This window comes from Trematomus bernacchii, unplaced genomic scaffold (genome assembly GCF_902827165.1).
Source record: "Trematomus bernacchii unplaced genomic scaffold, fTreBer1.1, whole genome shotgun sequence".
NCBI lineage: Eukaryota > Metazoa > Chordata > Actinopteri > Perciformes > Nototheniidae > Trematomus > Trematomus bernacchii.
The window spans coordinates 14,791-30,552 of NW_022987864.1; the positions used below are offsets into that span (position 1 = coordinate 14,791).

At 41.3% G+C, this 15,762-nt stretch overlaps 1 protein-coding gene across 1 annotated transcript in view; it reads left to right on the forward strand.

Annotated features, from left to right (window-relative positions):
• Nucleotides 1-15,762, forward strand: part of LOC117469150 (breakpoint cluster region protein-like) — a 54,140-nt gene continuing 38,378 nt past the window's right edge. Inside the window, exons 1-5 of the mRNA XM_034113532.1 lie at nt 1-158; nt 288-567; nt 1,098-1,420; nt 2,695-3,279; nt 4,510-4,821. Of these exons, the coding sequence (XP_033969423.1) occupies nt 1,144-1,420; nt 2,695-3,279; nt 4,510-4,821 (1,174 nt within the window). The 5' untranslated portion in view covers nt 1-158; nt 288-567; nt 1,098-1,143. The remainder of the gene's footprint in view (nt 159-287; nt 568-1,097; nt 1,421-2,694; nt 3,280-4,509; nt 4,822-15,762) is intronic.

Below are 15,762 nucleotides of genomic sequence, written 5' to 3' on the forward strand. Positions count from 1 at the left end.
GAAAACAAAGGTGGAAATTAAGTTAAATGTAGTCTTTTTGGGGCTAAAAATAGAAGCAGGTAGTTGTTTTGAAAATCAGGATCTCGTTCCCCTTCACCTTCTTGCAAAAAAAAATCCTCTCTCTTCTCTACGACGTTGGACTACGTATGTCTTGCAATGTCAGTTTTTATGCTTTTTTTAGATATATTTCTCACAGCTGTCAAGGTGTTTTTCAACATTACCTCAGCTCTGCCTGTAAACTCGCATTTTGACATATTATTGTACGTTTTTTCTTCATGCATTTGCAGTGTAAGCCCCTCCTCTCTTCCTGCTGACTGAGAGAGAGAAGGAGGCAGCAGAGATTCAGTCTGACAGCAAACACAGAGGGGGACACATCTCCAGAGAATAGACGGGCACAAAGAAGGGATTAAATACCAGGAATAAGGATAACAATCGTTTTTTTTGTGGACTGCATCAACAGGAGTAAGGAGAGAGGATTTTCTCTTTGTGTTTGTGAGTAAATGCTGCAACTGAAACAGTTTTGACTCACTTTAAAGTGGATTCTACCTCTGGATAACACTATGGAAGGTAAACAGTCAGATCCAGCTTCATGTTTTGATTGAATAGTCTATGTTAGAGGTATAATATTAACACAGTGGCGTTAAGTAACTAAGTACATTTACTCAAATACCTTTTTGAGGGACTTTACATGTTCTGCTACTTCATACTTCTACTCCACTACAGTTCAGAGGTAAATGGTGTACTTCTACTCCACTACATGTATTTAGTTACTTCACAGATCTGGATGAATGATGTGAAATATAATCAAGTGTTAAATCAGACTTTAGTTCCACCTGGAGTAAATTCACAAGCTACCCTGCAGTATACAAAGTCATTCAAACTAGCTGCACCTTTACCAGCTTTGAGAACACTTTAATGATCAATCATTATAAAACACATCATATATATTATTCTGAAATGGACCAATCTGCACAATGACTACTTTTACTGTCGCAACTTTCACTATATTTTGATGATAATACTTTTTCTACTTGAGTAACATTTTGAATGCAGGACTTTTATTTGTAACAGAGTATTCCTACGCTTTCTACTTTTAGTACACGATATGAGTACTCCTCCCCCCTCTGAATAATAATAATCATCATGGTGGAGCCGGTGGGGTTTGTGGCTGCATGGAAAGCCCAGTTCCCTGAGTCTGACCCCCCCTCCATGGATCTGGAGTCACTGGGGAACATCGAGCAGGAGCTGGACAAATGCAAGACGTCCATCAGACAACTGGAGAAGGAAGTGAACAAGGAGCGTTTCCGCATGATCTACCTGCAGACTCTGCTGGCCAAAGAGAGGAAATCCTACGATGGGCAGCGGTGGGGATTTAAAAACTCTCCACAGATCAACGATGGAGACCAGCACACAGACACAGGTGGGGACATTAACTTGACATTAACTGGTTGAGCTGGATGTAAGAAGGCAATCGATCATTAGTACCAAATATCAGCCCGATGTTTGCCTGCCAGCTCTGTGATACAAAGTCTTTGTTATGTCCAGAGGTGGGAAGTAATTAAGTACATTTACTTAAGTAGTGTACTTAAGTGCAATTTAGAGGTACTTGTACTTTACCTGAGTATTTCCATTTTGAGCTACTTCATACTTCTTCTCAACTACATTTAGATAGATACTTTATTCATCCCAAACTGGGAGATTTGTTTGTCACAGCGGCAGATTTGTCCAGCATTACACAAGTTAACAATATTTGAAAGATAGAATAAGAATAAAACATTAACATTAGCAGCAAGTATATACAAATTCACAGTAGAAAGGACATGTATCACTAGGGTAACAATTAAAATAAAGGGAAATACTGTTATTTTACTCCACCTGTTTATTTCACAGCTTCAGCTACTTTTAACAAAATGCATCTCTCAAATTTAAACTAGTGGACTAACTCTTAAAGTCACAAAAGAGTCAAATTATTTAATAATTTTACAAAAAGTCAATCAGAACGTGGTTTGTCTACAGCAGTAAAATGCTACGTGATGCCACACATTTATCTAGAAATGTCACATGTATAATAATTATGATTATATACACACATAAAGACAACATTTTGTTGATAATACTTTTGTACTTTTACTTAACCCTCCTGTCGTGTTCAGGTCAAATCTGACCGTTTTACTACTTTCATCAATAATATATATTGTGTTTTACATGTTATTGCCTCAGGGCTTTATGATATCCTCCACAGTAGGCATTAGAACATATCATGTAATTGCTGATCACCACTTTCATTGCATTTTGGGTGGTTTAGTCAACTTTGTAACTCCTATGGTGACCGCCATAGGAAGTGAATGGGTTTATGTTCATCCACCAGATAGTACACACCCACAAATCGACAAGCATGACATTTTCAGTGTCTATTTTCTCTGCAGTTATTCATGTAAACCAGTAACCTGAGACATTGTTTACAGCTTAAAAGAGAGTTAAATAACATTTGGTGATGATTAATGACTTTTGTGTTAATGTAAGAGCAGTTAAAATTGGACTAGGAATACCAAAATAAGGCGGGAGAAACAAACACAGCAGGAGTACGATTTTGAATGCAGGACTTTTACTTGTAATGAAGTACTTTGACAGTAATGTATTGGTACTTTTTACCCAAGTAAAGCATCTGAACACTTCTTCCACCTCTGCACACAGATGAAGTAAGCAGTAAAGCACATCTGGAGGTGGATGCAGCGTCTCCGAGCAAACAGAAAGATGTTGATCCAGAGGTTCCTGAGTATCCTCCAAGCACAGGCTCCGTGGCAGCTCTGAGGTCCAACTTTGAGCGCATCAGGAGGGCCAACTCTCACTCTGCAGGGGACGGGAGGGGCCTGTCGGTGATGGAGAAGCCCTTCTACGTGAACATGGAGTACCACCACGAGCGAGGCCTGGTCAAAGTCAACGACAGGGAGGTTTCAGACAAGATCAGCACCCTGGGGAGTCAGGCCATGCAGATGGAGAGGAAACGGTCCCTTCATTCACTTCCTGGGAACCTTTCTGCTGCATCGGGGGACATCAGTAAGGTGCAGAGAGGGAGATCTACGGAGGGAGTCAACGGGGCGTACGAGGAGGTGGGGGGGAGGTCCGAGTGCCAGCCCTACACCAGTGTGTACGTGGGGGGGATGATGGGGGAGGGGGAGCCTCGAGTGATCCACATCCGGGACCACAGCCAGGAGGAGGAGGCTCACCTCACCTGGCCCCGGAGGTCCTACTCTCCAGGGAGCTTCGACGACGTGGGAGGTGAGTGTGGATCTTTTATCATTAAAGGTCCCCTCTTATACTGTTTTTCATCAATTTATTATAGGTCTCAGATATATACAGAACATGTCTCTGATTGGCTGAAACACCAAACAGATCATTGCAGCATCCCATAATCCCCTCTGTTTCAGCCCTGTTTCCAAAGTGCTGATTCTCTGTCTGTTACTTTAGATGAAAATAAGGAGCCCCTCCCCACGCCCCTCTGAGAGAGATTTGGTTAAAAAGAACACAATAGGCGCTTTCACACCGGAGTACTTTTCAAGTACCCTACCTTGGTTGGTGATTAGCTAATGGTTGCACAAGACAAAACCTCGTTATGACATCATAAAGTGTCCAAAATCTGATCAGCTCATTTTCAGACAGGTTTTTATAGAAATGGATCAGGACAAAAAGAGAGAGAATCTTTGTTCCTGACACTTTCAGAATCTCTTTACACAGAGGGGACACATGTTGATGAAGAAGAGACATGAAGAAGAGGGGACACATGTTGATGTAGAAGAGACATGAAGAAGAGGGGACACATGTTGATGTAGAAGAGACATGAAGAAGAGGGGACACATGTTGATGTAGAAGAGACATGAAGAAGAGGGGACACATGTTGATGCAGAAGAGACATGAAGAAGAGGGGACACATGTTGATGTAGAAGAGACATGAAGAAGAGGGGACACATGTTGATGAAGAAGAGACATGAAGAAGAGGGGACACATGTTGATGTAGAAGAGACATGAAGAAGAGGGGACACATGTTGATGTAGAAGAGACATGAAGAAGAGGGGACACATGTTGATGTAAGAAGAGACATGAAGAAGAGGGGACACATGTTGATGAAGAAGAGACATGAAGAAGAGGGGACACATGTTGATGTAAGAAGAGACATGAAGAAGAGGGGACACATGTTGATGTAGAAGAGACATGAAGAAGAGGGGACACATGTTGATGTAGAAGAGACATGAAGAAGAGGGGACACATGTTGATGTAGAAGAGACATGAAGAAGAGGGGACACATGTTGATGTAGAAGAGACATGAAGAAGAGGGGACACATGTTGATGTAGAAGAGACATGAAGAAGAGGGGACACGTGTTGATGTAGAAGAGACATGAAGAAGTGGGTTTTGCATAATAGGTGACCTTTAAAATAACTGCCATGTGTGGAATAAACAAATCTCTATAAACATTGTGATGAATCTTGATTTCCCCCCCCCCCCCCGTTAGGTGGAGGCTACACGCCGGACTGCAGCTCCAACGAGAACCTGACCTCCAGCGAGGAGGACTTCTCGTCGGGTCCGTCCAGCCTCGTGTCCCCAAGCCCCTCCACCTTCCCCCTATACCGGGAGAAGAGCCGCTCCCCCTCCCTCGGCAGCAGCAGCCCCCCCACCCCGCTGGCTCAGAAGCGCCTGAAGCAGCAGGGGGTCGTCTGCGAGGCCGCCGTCATCGGGGTCCGCAAGACGGGAAAGATCTGGAGCGGAGACGGAGAATCCAACACCTCCAGCAGGAACTCCCAGGACCACAGTGGGCAGGATCTGGGTAAGAGACACCACACAGAGCATTACTGAGGACTTTTATTTGGAAGGATTATTATATTAAACAGAACAGTATTATATTGGTGCGGGGAAATCATTGTATCGTGAGATTTGGAGTTATATATTACTATTATTCTGATATTTGGATTTGAGGCCCATTATTTTCATGGATTTTGGATATCCTAAGTGTTGATTTACTTTGTTTAAAGGCTGCGTTAAAGTACAGTGATGTAGTAGTGGCAATATTTTATTGATACGCAGATTTATTTAACATTTGATGGGTATCAATTGTACACTGGACCAAAACAACATCATATCCGGTTCAAATATAGCGTTATAAAGCACCAACATCTAAAAAAGTGCACGGTAAAAATGGATAAAAAGTAAATTTAGGACATCTTCTGGAAGCATGCTCAAAGGGAATACAACACAGTCACAGTTGACAGGAGGATGTTTACATTAATTACAATTACATTTCATTTTTCTATGGGTTTGAAAATGTTGGAGACATTTGGGGAAATGGAAATGCACAACTGAACCAAATATATAACCTAGTTCTGCAGTTTCTATACATTTTATTGTCGGTAATGTTACATATAACACCTTCATTTAATCCGATGTTTTATATTGTCTCACATCCTTTATCCCTATTAGAAGGTCAGAGATATTAACCCCTTCCTCATTTAGCATGATTAGCATGTGTAAAAGCTCCCATGGTTAGTTGGGAGTGACAACATGGACTTTCACTGCTTCCTCACAGGAACCCAGTGGCTCTGCACTTCTTTCAGGAGTGTTTTCTTTCTCCTTTTCTCTTTCCCACCCCCTTCTGCTCTTCACTGCCGAGTGCTCACAGAGAACAGCTCACAGAGAACAGCTCACAGAGACATGACTGCCCTCCGGCCTCCAGCTCTGTCCACCCTGAGTGTTTTTGTGTCAGCGCACATCACTGTTGTTGTCCTCGGTGGCGAGTAATTAACTTAAAGGGGTTTGTGTAGCGTGATAAATGTAGGGAGGTTCTTTGTTACGGGAGGAAAAAGAGGATGGCGATGGAGATGGAGATGGAGGGGCTTAAAAGTGTGTCATGCGGCTTCCAATCACAGCGGGTTTCCTGTTGTGATGTGTGCACACAATGGGAGAATCAGTCATTGAGCAGGAGTATTGACATGTTAACAATATAACAATGTTAAGTGGGATAAGGAGGAGAGTGGCAAAGGGGGCGTTTTGTCAAAGTGAGCGAGGACACGGGGAAGTTGTCGAGGCCAAACAGGGATTGGCACACAGAGCGTATTAGGATTGCCTCGACTGCCGCCCGAAAAAGGGAAAAAAAGGAGAGTTATCCAGTGTGAGTGAGATTAAGCAGATGAGCAGAATGGTGTGTTGTTATATAAGGTGATCCAGCCCAAAGCTCTCTGGCACAAAGCATGTGACGGACAGGCAGAGACACGGTGATGTAATCTGCATCAAGGGAAGCTAAATGTTCAAATCTATTCTCAGATGTATGGAAAGTTTATTCTCCTACTGAAAAAAACACTTATGACAAAGACTAACTTCTTTGTAAGGAGAACATTTAGTTAAAGAGGACATATTTTCGGCTCAGTTGAGGCACCCTCCGCGAGGTGAGGCCCCACGCAGTCTGCGTGATCGGCCTGTAGGGAGGGACGGCCCTGGTAACAGCAGTAAACAGTAGTTCTGATGGGACTGGTGTGAATCTGCTGGAGTTCCCCTTGTACTAAATGACCCTGTCCTGTTTAAATGTGCAGTTTGTTTCCAGAGGAGACTTGTTGCTGACAGAATAGCGCAGCTGCCTCGTGTGCACGCTGCTTTGTGGATTAGCAGAGTCTGGATTTATTCTCTCATGTTGTAACAACATCCCTGTGCACGTTGCTGGATTAGACCTCAGGCAGCGAGCCCGTTTGTGGTTTGAAGTTTTTCGCAATAAAATGCTCTTTGTTGTGGTCGTTCACTTTAAAGGAGCAGTTGGAAAGTTTTTTGGTGTAGTTGTGTTTATTATAAAGCATTGCAGCAGTAAATGAGCCTAATAAAGCTAACGTGTTGTAAAGGCGCTTTGTGCTCCTGTTGGCTGAGCGTTGTGTAACTATAAGACAAAGCTTCTTAACCTATACAATGCAGTCAGCTCTTTTCCCTAAATGAGGCTTTCTGGACTGTGAATATCCCACTGGAAAAAAACGCCACTAACATCTGGATTTTGTTTTCAGTGTGAAAGGTTAAAACCTGCATTTGGGGAGTGTGTGGGAGAGAAACTTCCTCTGGAGGGAACACAGGGATTTTAGCCTTTGCAGACCATTTACATGCACTAAAACCTATAGAACACACTACAGGAAAGGGAACACCCGAATGCAAAATAGGGCCTCTTTAGGTAAGTATATAATCAATTAAACCAACAGGGATTTGACCCTTTTTTAACGTACATAATAAGTATTCTCGCCTGAAAACCACCAGACTCCATTGACAGAAACAGACATTTTACTTTCCTGATTATCAAACACATTCAAACTGGACAGAAACAAAATAGCATTTCTAAAAACAATCTTTGTTTGTCTTTCCGCTGTTCTAATACCCGCCGTTCGTTCTGTTATCTATGGTAACATGACACCATGGTGGACAAACTAAATGGGCATGATGCTATGAGATTTATTTACAATAAAATCAACAGGAATTTGAGAGATTACCAGAATGTATTAACATACAAAACATGCATTTATTGTTTTCTCAAAGCCACCAGACTCTGTTGAGAGGAACAGTAATGTTACCTCACTGATTATCATAAGACACGCTTATAAAACGTAATAAATAACGGATATAAAATAAGTATTTACCGCCGTAATGTTTTCAATCTTGGGCAGAAAGGCTTACTTGTCTACAATGGGAAATGACTTTTGAACCACATTGCTAGCAGCATATACACCCTTATTTTGTTGTTAAAGGGTGTAATATTTTGTGTTTATATTGATGTTCTGCGCCCTGTCCAACAGCATGAGAGTTGACGTGTGTTTCATTGTTTGTCAGTCTGGAAAAAATGTCCGCCATAGCATCAAAAACACTTACTTACTGACACAAACAAACCCTTACATGTCAGCTGCATCGCTGCGTGAAATCTTAAGTGTAAAGGCTCAAATCGACACGTCCCAGGAGACCCTTTTCTATGAATAGGAGACGGAGTGTTGTTGGTCCTGGTTTCTGCTTTCTGGTTATCTAGGCCAATCGTCAGGCTAGCTGTGAATAGAGCCGCTGATTAGCTGTGGGCCTTTAAGGAGGCCAAGTCTCTGATGGCTCTATTTTGCCATAATTAATTATCATCATGACACTGACATGCCCGTGGCCACAGTTTCTGCAGGGGGGGGGGGGGGGTCTCATGGTTAATGTATAACAGGTCGGACAGAAGGAAGCACTTTACATTCGGTCATAACATGGGAAGAGTAGAGCCAAATCAACTATTACAAAAATCGCCAATTCTCTTGATAAACGAGTAATCGGTTGCATATTTCTTCGCAATGATCTGTTTCCAGCTTCTAAAAGGTAAATATGTTCAGCTTTTTGTTTATTTGAACTCCTTTTAACAGAGTTGTGGACAGTAAAACACATGTGAGGGCGTCATTTTGGGATTTAGGACACACTGATGGACAGTTTCGGCCATTTCATAAACCAGTTTAGTGCTTCATTAAGAAAATAGGCAACAACTTCATATAAAATAAGAATATTTGGTACTTGCAGCTCTAAAAATGGGGTAAGAGTTTGATAATAAAGAGGTATTAATAAAGTAATGCCATGTATTTTTTTAAGTGATACCTTGTTTTTAAACAAAATATACATTTGTTAATATGTATTAGAGTGAAATGGATATAATGGGAATATCGTGAACATAGTTTAACGTGACAGAGGAATAAATACACACATACACCGTCGGCTTTGCTTCAACCGGAAGTGACACGTTTTATTGCACATGTCCCTTTTATCACGGGAATACAGGAAGTGATTAGTATAAGAGTATTAAATAAACAAATTCATATCTTACAATTCATAATTCAACAAAGAGGCCAAACACGGGGAATAACTATAATTCAGGGTTACCAAATGCTTAACTCGCTGTTTCTATATCATTTTTCACTACTTCTTCACTCAACACGTTGATGCCTTGTGTATATTGTGTATATTTTACATTTCAAACTTTATAGAAACGCCTCTTATGACTGTGTATCTATATTGGGAAATTCACCATTGTTTACCCTTTTATAACTTTAATGAATGTATTTTATACTAACAAGCTACTTGCCGAAATGTTATAAAACTTGGTAAAAGAGCATTGGCCAAAGAATAATGTGTTAAAGTTTTGAGCGGATCGAAAACACAGTGCGGAAACACAAGATATGTTTTCTTCATTATCATTGAGGGAGAGTGTTTGTGCTGCATTCATGTGATCTGGAAATAATCAGAAACAACATAATTCAGAACAACTTGAAAACAGATGTCAACATGTTGTTTAAAACGCTCTGAGGCATGACATACAACACATCTTCTTAATAGTGTCCATATTGTTTCCACATTACAAGTGAACACTCATCAGCACACCAAAGAAAAAAACAACCTTCCAACTGTAGAAATTGGACAAATTGAGGATCATGTGAATGCACCATTGACCTTGGCACTCGTTGCCTTATCAAAATGTGATTCTAGCTTTTAGTAGGTTATTACTTTCATTATATAACTCACTTATTTCCTCTTTATTAACAAACTTTAACAATAAGCTGTAATGTGAAGTGCTACGACAACAATATATCTCCCTATAATCCTACAAAAAACTCCTGCTCTTGTCCTTTAGGATGCATTTGTCAGCGGTGAAGATGTGGCACGCTCTCTGTAGGTAGATAGCTCTGTGACATTAATAGAAAGAGTCTGTCTGGACGTCCAGAGATGGGCTCGACTTGCTGCCTCAGCAGGACTTTACGGGTTAATTGCAGACTCATGAATATTTGAGGTTCCCGGAGGAAGCCCAGACAGGCGTATCATTGTACCTGGATATCAACATCTGAGGTTTAGTGGTCGAGGAAGCCAAAGAATTCAGCCTCTCCCTTTCCGAGAGTAAATGTACAAGAGGAAGTGCTGCCAGCTCCTGAGGGCAGGCGAGTTCGCCTCGACAAGCCTCTTTCCCTCTTGACAAAGAAAAACACTTTAAATCTGGCTTTACTTCTTAAATGGGAAAGGTTACATTTGGCTATAATAGAGTGGCGCACGAATGAGTGTCTATTGTCTCAAAGCCAATGGTTTTTTGAATGTGTTCCTGGTTATTAGCCTGAAATAAGGTCTGTGGTTAACACAAGCTGAAGAGATTTTAATTCTACGACATAAAATACGTCAGTAAATACCCCACTGGTGAATTTAAAAACGGCAGTTGTTAACAAGTGTCTAAATGAGACGACTAAACGTCATCACGCCCAACATTAGCCACCTTTAGCTTAGCGGTGGTGACGTGAAGTCATGTGACCGTGCTTTAGTTCCTTTATAGCCCAACATTAGCCTCCTTTAGCTTAGCAGTGGTGACCTGAAGTCATGTGACCGTGCTGTAGTTCCTTTTGATTGATTGATTGAAAAGTTTATTAACAGCTTGTATATTGGGTACAGTACAGTACAGCTCAAAACATACAATTGTTAAGAGGATGCAGACCAGAGAAAGACTTTCGTCTTGTTTACATCAGGGTCCCCCATTTCCAATTCATCATATCATTTAAGACATATAAGACATATTTGACATACAGATGGCTTATTTACAATTTACATACAGGTGGTTTTTTACATACAGATGGCTTATTTACAATTTTCATTTTAGATTTCGTTCTAATACATCCTAACCGGACATTTAAGACATACCAAGTCTACAGATATACAGTTAGTAACAGAGTCTAAAATGCGAGTATATACATAGATGGGGGGGGGGAAGCTGTCCATTGTACGACAGGTTGAGATTTGTACCATTACCGGGGCCAGTTTTGCAATGCTTTCCCCCGAAGGTGCTCTTTAAGAGAGGTTTTGAAGGTAAGTATAGTTTTACTTTCCTTTACAGTTGTGGGAAGAGCGTTCCACCTTGATGTGGCATAATTGCGAAACGTGTATTCCCCTTTTTTTGTGCCAAATCTGGGTTTTACATGATTTGTGGAGCTCCCTCTGGTGTTATGATCATGGTATTCATTGACCTTTGGGAAGAATTTTGACATGTACATGGGTACCATAGAGGTGTAGTGGATCTTGTAGACCAGGCCCATTGCAAGTAGCTGTACTCTGTCGTCTACTCTAAGCCATCCTAGGTTGTCAAAGTGGGCAGAGGTGAGGTGGGTTCTAGATGAAAGGTCAAGCAGTAGTCTGACCAGTTTATTTTGCGATGTTTGAAGTTTTATTTTTAGCGCCTTGGAGGTGCTATGGTACCATGACGTGCAAGCATAGTCATAGTACCCTTAGCATAGTCATAGTACCCTTTAGCCAACATTAGCCGCCTTTAGCTTAACGGTGGCGACGTGAAGTCATGTGACCGTGCTGTAGTTCCTTTAGCCAACATTAGCCGCCTTTAGCTTAACGGTGGCGACGTGAAGTCATGTGACCGTGCTGTAGTTCCTTTATAGCCCAACATTAGCCGCCTTTAGCTTAGCGGTGGTGACGTGAAGTCATGTGACCGTGCTGTAGTTCCTTTATAGCCCAACATTAGCCTCCTTTAGCTTAGCGGTGGTGACCTGAAGTCATGTGACCGTGCTGTAGTTCCTTTTATAGCCCAACATTAGCCTCCTTTAGCTTAGCGGTGGTGACGTGAAGTCATGTGACCGTGCTGTAGTTCCTTTATAGCCCAACATTAGCCTCCTTTAGCTTAGCGGTGGTGACCTGAAGTCATGTGACCGTGCTGTAGTTCCTTTTATAGCCCAACATTAGCCTCCTTTAGCTTAGCGGTGGTGACGTGAAGTCATGTGACCGTGCTGTAGTTCCTTTATAGCCCAACATTAGCCTCCTTTAGCTTAGCGGTGGTGACGTGAAGTCATGTGACCGTGCTGTAGTTCCTTTATAGCCCAACATTAGCCGCCTTTAGCTTAGCGGTGGTGACGTGAAGTCATGTGACCGTGCTGTAGTTCCTTTATAGCCCAACATTAGCCTCCTTTAGCTTAGCGGTGGTGACTTGAAGTCATGCGACCGTGCTGTAGTTCCTTTAGAGCCTAACGTTAGCTTTTTACTTCAGAAATCATAAAGCGGTGTTAATATGTGGAGATTATCCTGCTGAACAAAGTGTGTAAGTATCATAAACGTTTGTTGCTTCAGAGATTATGGAGAACATCCTTTTTGTAGAGGGAGCCTTCTGGTTGCTAACTTCCGTCATCGCTGTCACAATATTGATCTGATCCTGCATCAATCAGCAGTGATGGAAATGTGGCACGATGCAATGACACCCGTTTAAATTAAGTATACATAGAATCAAATATGCAGGAAAGAGACTGCTTTCATATGCTCCCCTCAAAGCCACAATACAGTAATTGTACCTCGCTGAAGGTAGAGATAAGACGGTATAACTCATTGTTGTGAGTCTTTCCACTGATCCAACAATCTCCAACTCTGGTTTGAGAGTTTACAAGAGACTGAATAAGTAACAGATATAAAAAAACGAACCACTAAAACATTTTCACTGCTTACCAACCATACTTAAAGCCAAGTCCCTGACGTCAAATGTGACCCACCAGAAAAATAAAACAGAAAGGCAAACTCATGTTTTGGCAATGGGAAAGGAGAGCTTTTTTACTGTGTTTTCCCGTGTACAGTTGCTCTAATATGAGTGGAAAAGGAGTGTGTGTGTGTGTGAGAGAGAGACACCTGTTCCTCTGTGCAGTGTACTTGGTAAGGTGGTAAAAAGCTGGCAGTACATCAGGCCAGGCGTCACCAGCTGCTCTTACAGTGAAACCGTGATGAATGCTCTTGTTGTTCCTCCCTGTTACAGAACAGAGTAAAACACTTATTTAGAAATTCTGCACACCACATTTTCCTGTTAGCTCAGCCTCTAACATACATGTGTCCATGGATAATAAAGGGAAATCTTTGGCATGTTTCTGAGCCTGTGGGGTTCAGTGATCCTCCCTCGTGCCTCACCCCTCTCTCCCCCCTTCAATCCCTCTCAAAGGCCCTCTGTGTTGGCCAAGTGTTTGAGGAATGTCTCAGCTGCTGGTGCTGTGGGGTGGGGGACACGGCTAATGAAATGTTAAGTGTTGTATGAGTTCACCTCTCTCACCATAGCCTGACCCACAAGCTCCTTGTTGTGACACAGAGTTTGTTTTAGACAAAGTGTTTAAAGAAGGACATCGTCTGGTCATCTTCAGGTGTATATCAGTATGTAGTGTCTCTACTTTAAAGAGTCCTCTCCTGCTGATGTTCAGGTGTATATCAGTATGTAGTGTCTCTACTGGGACATGTCTCCATGCTTTAATGTTCAAAAAGCTCTTTATTTTTCTCATACTGCCTGTGCTGCAGTACCTCTTTTCACCCTCTGTCTGAAACCAGAGCTCAGTCTGCTCTGATTGGTTAGCTGGCTGGCTCTGTTGTGATTGGTCAACCACTTAGAGTTGTCCCGCCTATTAGCCTGTCACGTCAACTATTTCTCATGTAGGGCTCTCTATTGGAAATAATCTCTAGGTATCATAATACATGGGTTCAGATTCATCATATTGCATTATTACACGGCTTAATTGAATACTCGATTCTGATTGGTCAAACTAGACATTCCAGAGGTCTGCTATTTTGCGCTACCAGACTGTTGCTAAGGAAAACGGACCGTTGCTAAGGACTATGTGCAGTCATATCAATCCGCAGAAAGACGTATGGTCAATTAAACGTCAACAGCAAAACAATGCAACTGAATTCTAAATCTTGGATGATTTGCTTTATTAAATGCTGACGAAACTAATCTGTTCAACCATACTCTGTTGCTAGGCAGATTTTGACTGAGCGTGTCACATTAAAGCACATCAGGTTTGGTCACTAATATTTCATTCTATTCAGACATGCAAATGAATATTTGATCGTACCTCGAGGTCACTTTGATTTTCATGTGGCTGAAAACATTCCTTAAGTGTGTTCATCATCTGCTAAAAACAAGCAGTCAGCGGTAGTGTTTCATCGTTAAAAAACAAACATGAAACCCTAAAGACACGCCAGGCTCCAGTATGTAAAATAAAAATAATTTGACGATAAAATAACCAAATGTATTCATTTATTTTCAGGGACAATGCAATGTAAATTGACCTAAAGGCACATTTTTCAACTGAAGTCCTTTGTTTTTTTTGTTTAAACACAGAATATATACAAAATAAGAACAGCATACACATCTTACTGGAGTATAAAACAACACAATGTACAGCAAAAGCACAAACAGTTAAAACATGACGAGATAAAATCACATTACAGAAGACAGAAGGAGGGCTGTCCTCCACTAAAGAAATTCCCAGTGGATAATCATGGAACAAAGTGCTCATAAGTTTCTCGAATAGGAGTTTTTGAGCATGAGACAAGCTTAAAATATAACTAATTGAATAAAGAACACATAGTCTAGTAGTGCGACAAAATTAACCACTTTGTCATCTAACAGACTAACGGCACTGTACAGGCAGTGCATTATGGGAGTGTTGCGGGGATTTGGAGGTGTCTGTATTTGCATAAAGTGAAAGAATCTCACTTCAAATGAGTCAGCCCAGCAAAGATGTTGTCAAAGCTGTCAAATGTTATGTATAATAAAATAAGATTCAGCCGCGGCAGAGCCTATTTCTCCCCTCAAATGTTTTCAGAAATATATCTTGGCGGATCATTTAGACAGATTTTAAGTCATGTTGGATTCAATAAAGTCACAAAAAAACACATTTAAGACCAATCACTCGGTCTGTGGTTAACACAAGATGTGTATACGTTTTGTTCTACGACATAAAACACATCAGTAAATACCTCACTGGTGAATTTAAAAACAGCGGTTGCTAACAAGTGTCTAAATGAGACGACGAAACCTCATCACGGCCAACATTAGCCACCTTTAGCTTAGCGGCTGTTTGAAAAGAAACTGACAATAAAGTCACAAAAAAACACATTTAAGACCAATCACTCAGTTTTCAGTGTTGCTAGGCGGGACAACAACGTCTCTGTGCATTAAAAGGCGATTTAAATAATATTCTTGCTTGGTTTTTCTCGCAGTAATCTGACGTGTATTAAAATTAAAACCATGACTTGTGGGAATACCAGCAAATGAAATTCTTCAAAAATGAGGATTAAACCGCTTCAGTACCATGTGTTATTCCCTTCTGCATCACTAATGTACGTGTTTCCAACGCCTTCATATGCACACGTTTGTTTGCACAGACTGGAACCATTACTGGACTTTGATTCTCCGTGTTATTCAGCGCTTTACAAAGAGCAGCCTGACCACCCTGAGCTATTTCCACTCTCTGATTAGAAGGTGAGCTGAAGCTAGGCCTCGCTGTGGTTTACCAACAGAACACACTGCACATGGCCCAGGATGTGATTATGAATTTTTTTTTATAGTTTGCCAAGACACACAGCTCTTTGCCATAACAGTTGCCCCAGTTACAGAGTGAGGTTTAGAGAGGCCGCTCTGCCAATTTGATTTGTCAAAGTCAATATACTGTTCACAGGCAGCACTGAGCAGCCTGTGAACACAGTGGTTTGAACTCTTTTCACTCCACCCAGTTCACTAACAAAGACCCATGTTTGTCTTTTAAAAAAAATTATAGACAGGGTAGGGCTGGGAAATATGGGGAAAAAACTGAATATCACAATATCTTTTGACCAAATACCATGAAATTGAAATTGTGAAAATAAATGTAATCAATCAAAGAGGCACTATTATGCTTTTTTGGGGGTTTGCCCTTTCCTGTATAGTGAGTTATATAGATTTGTGTGCCTG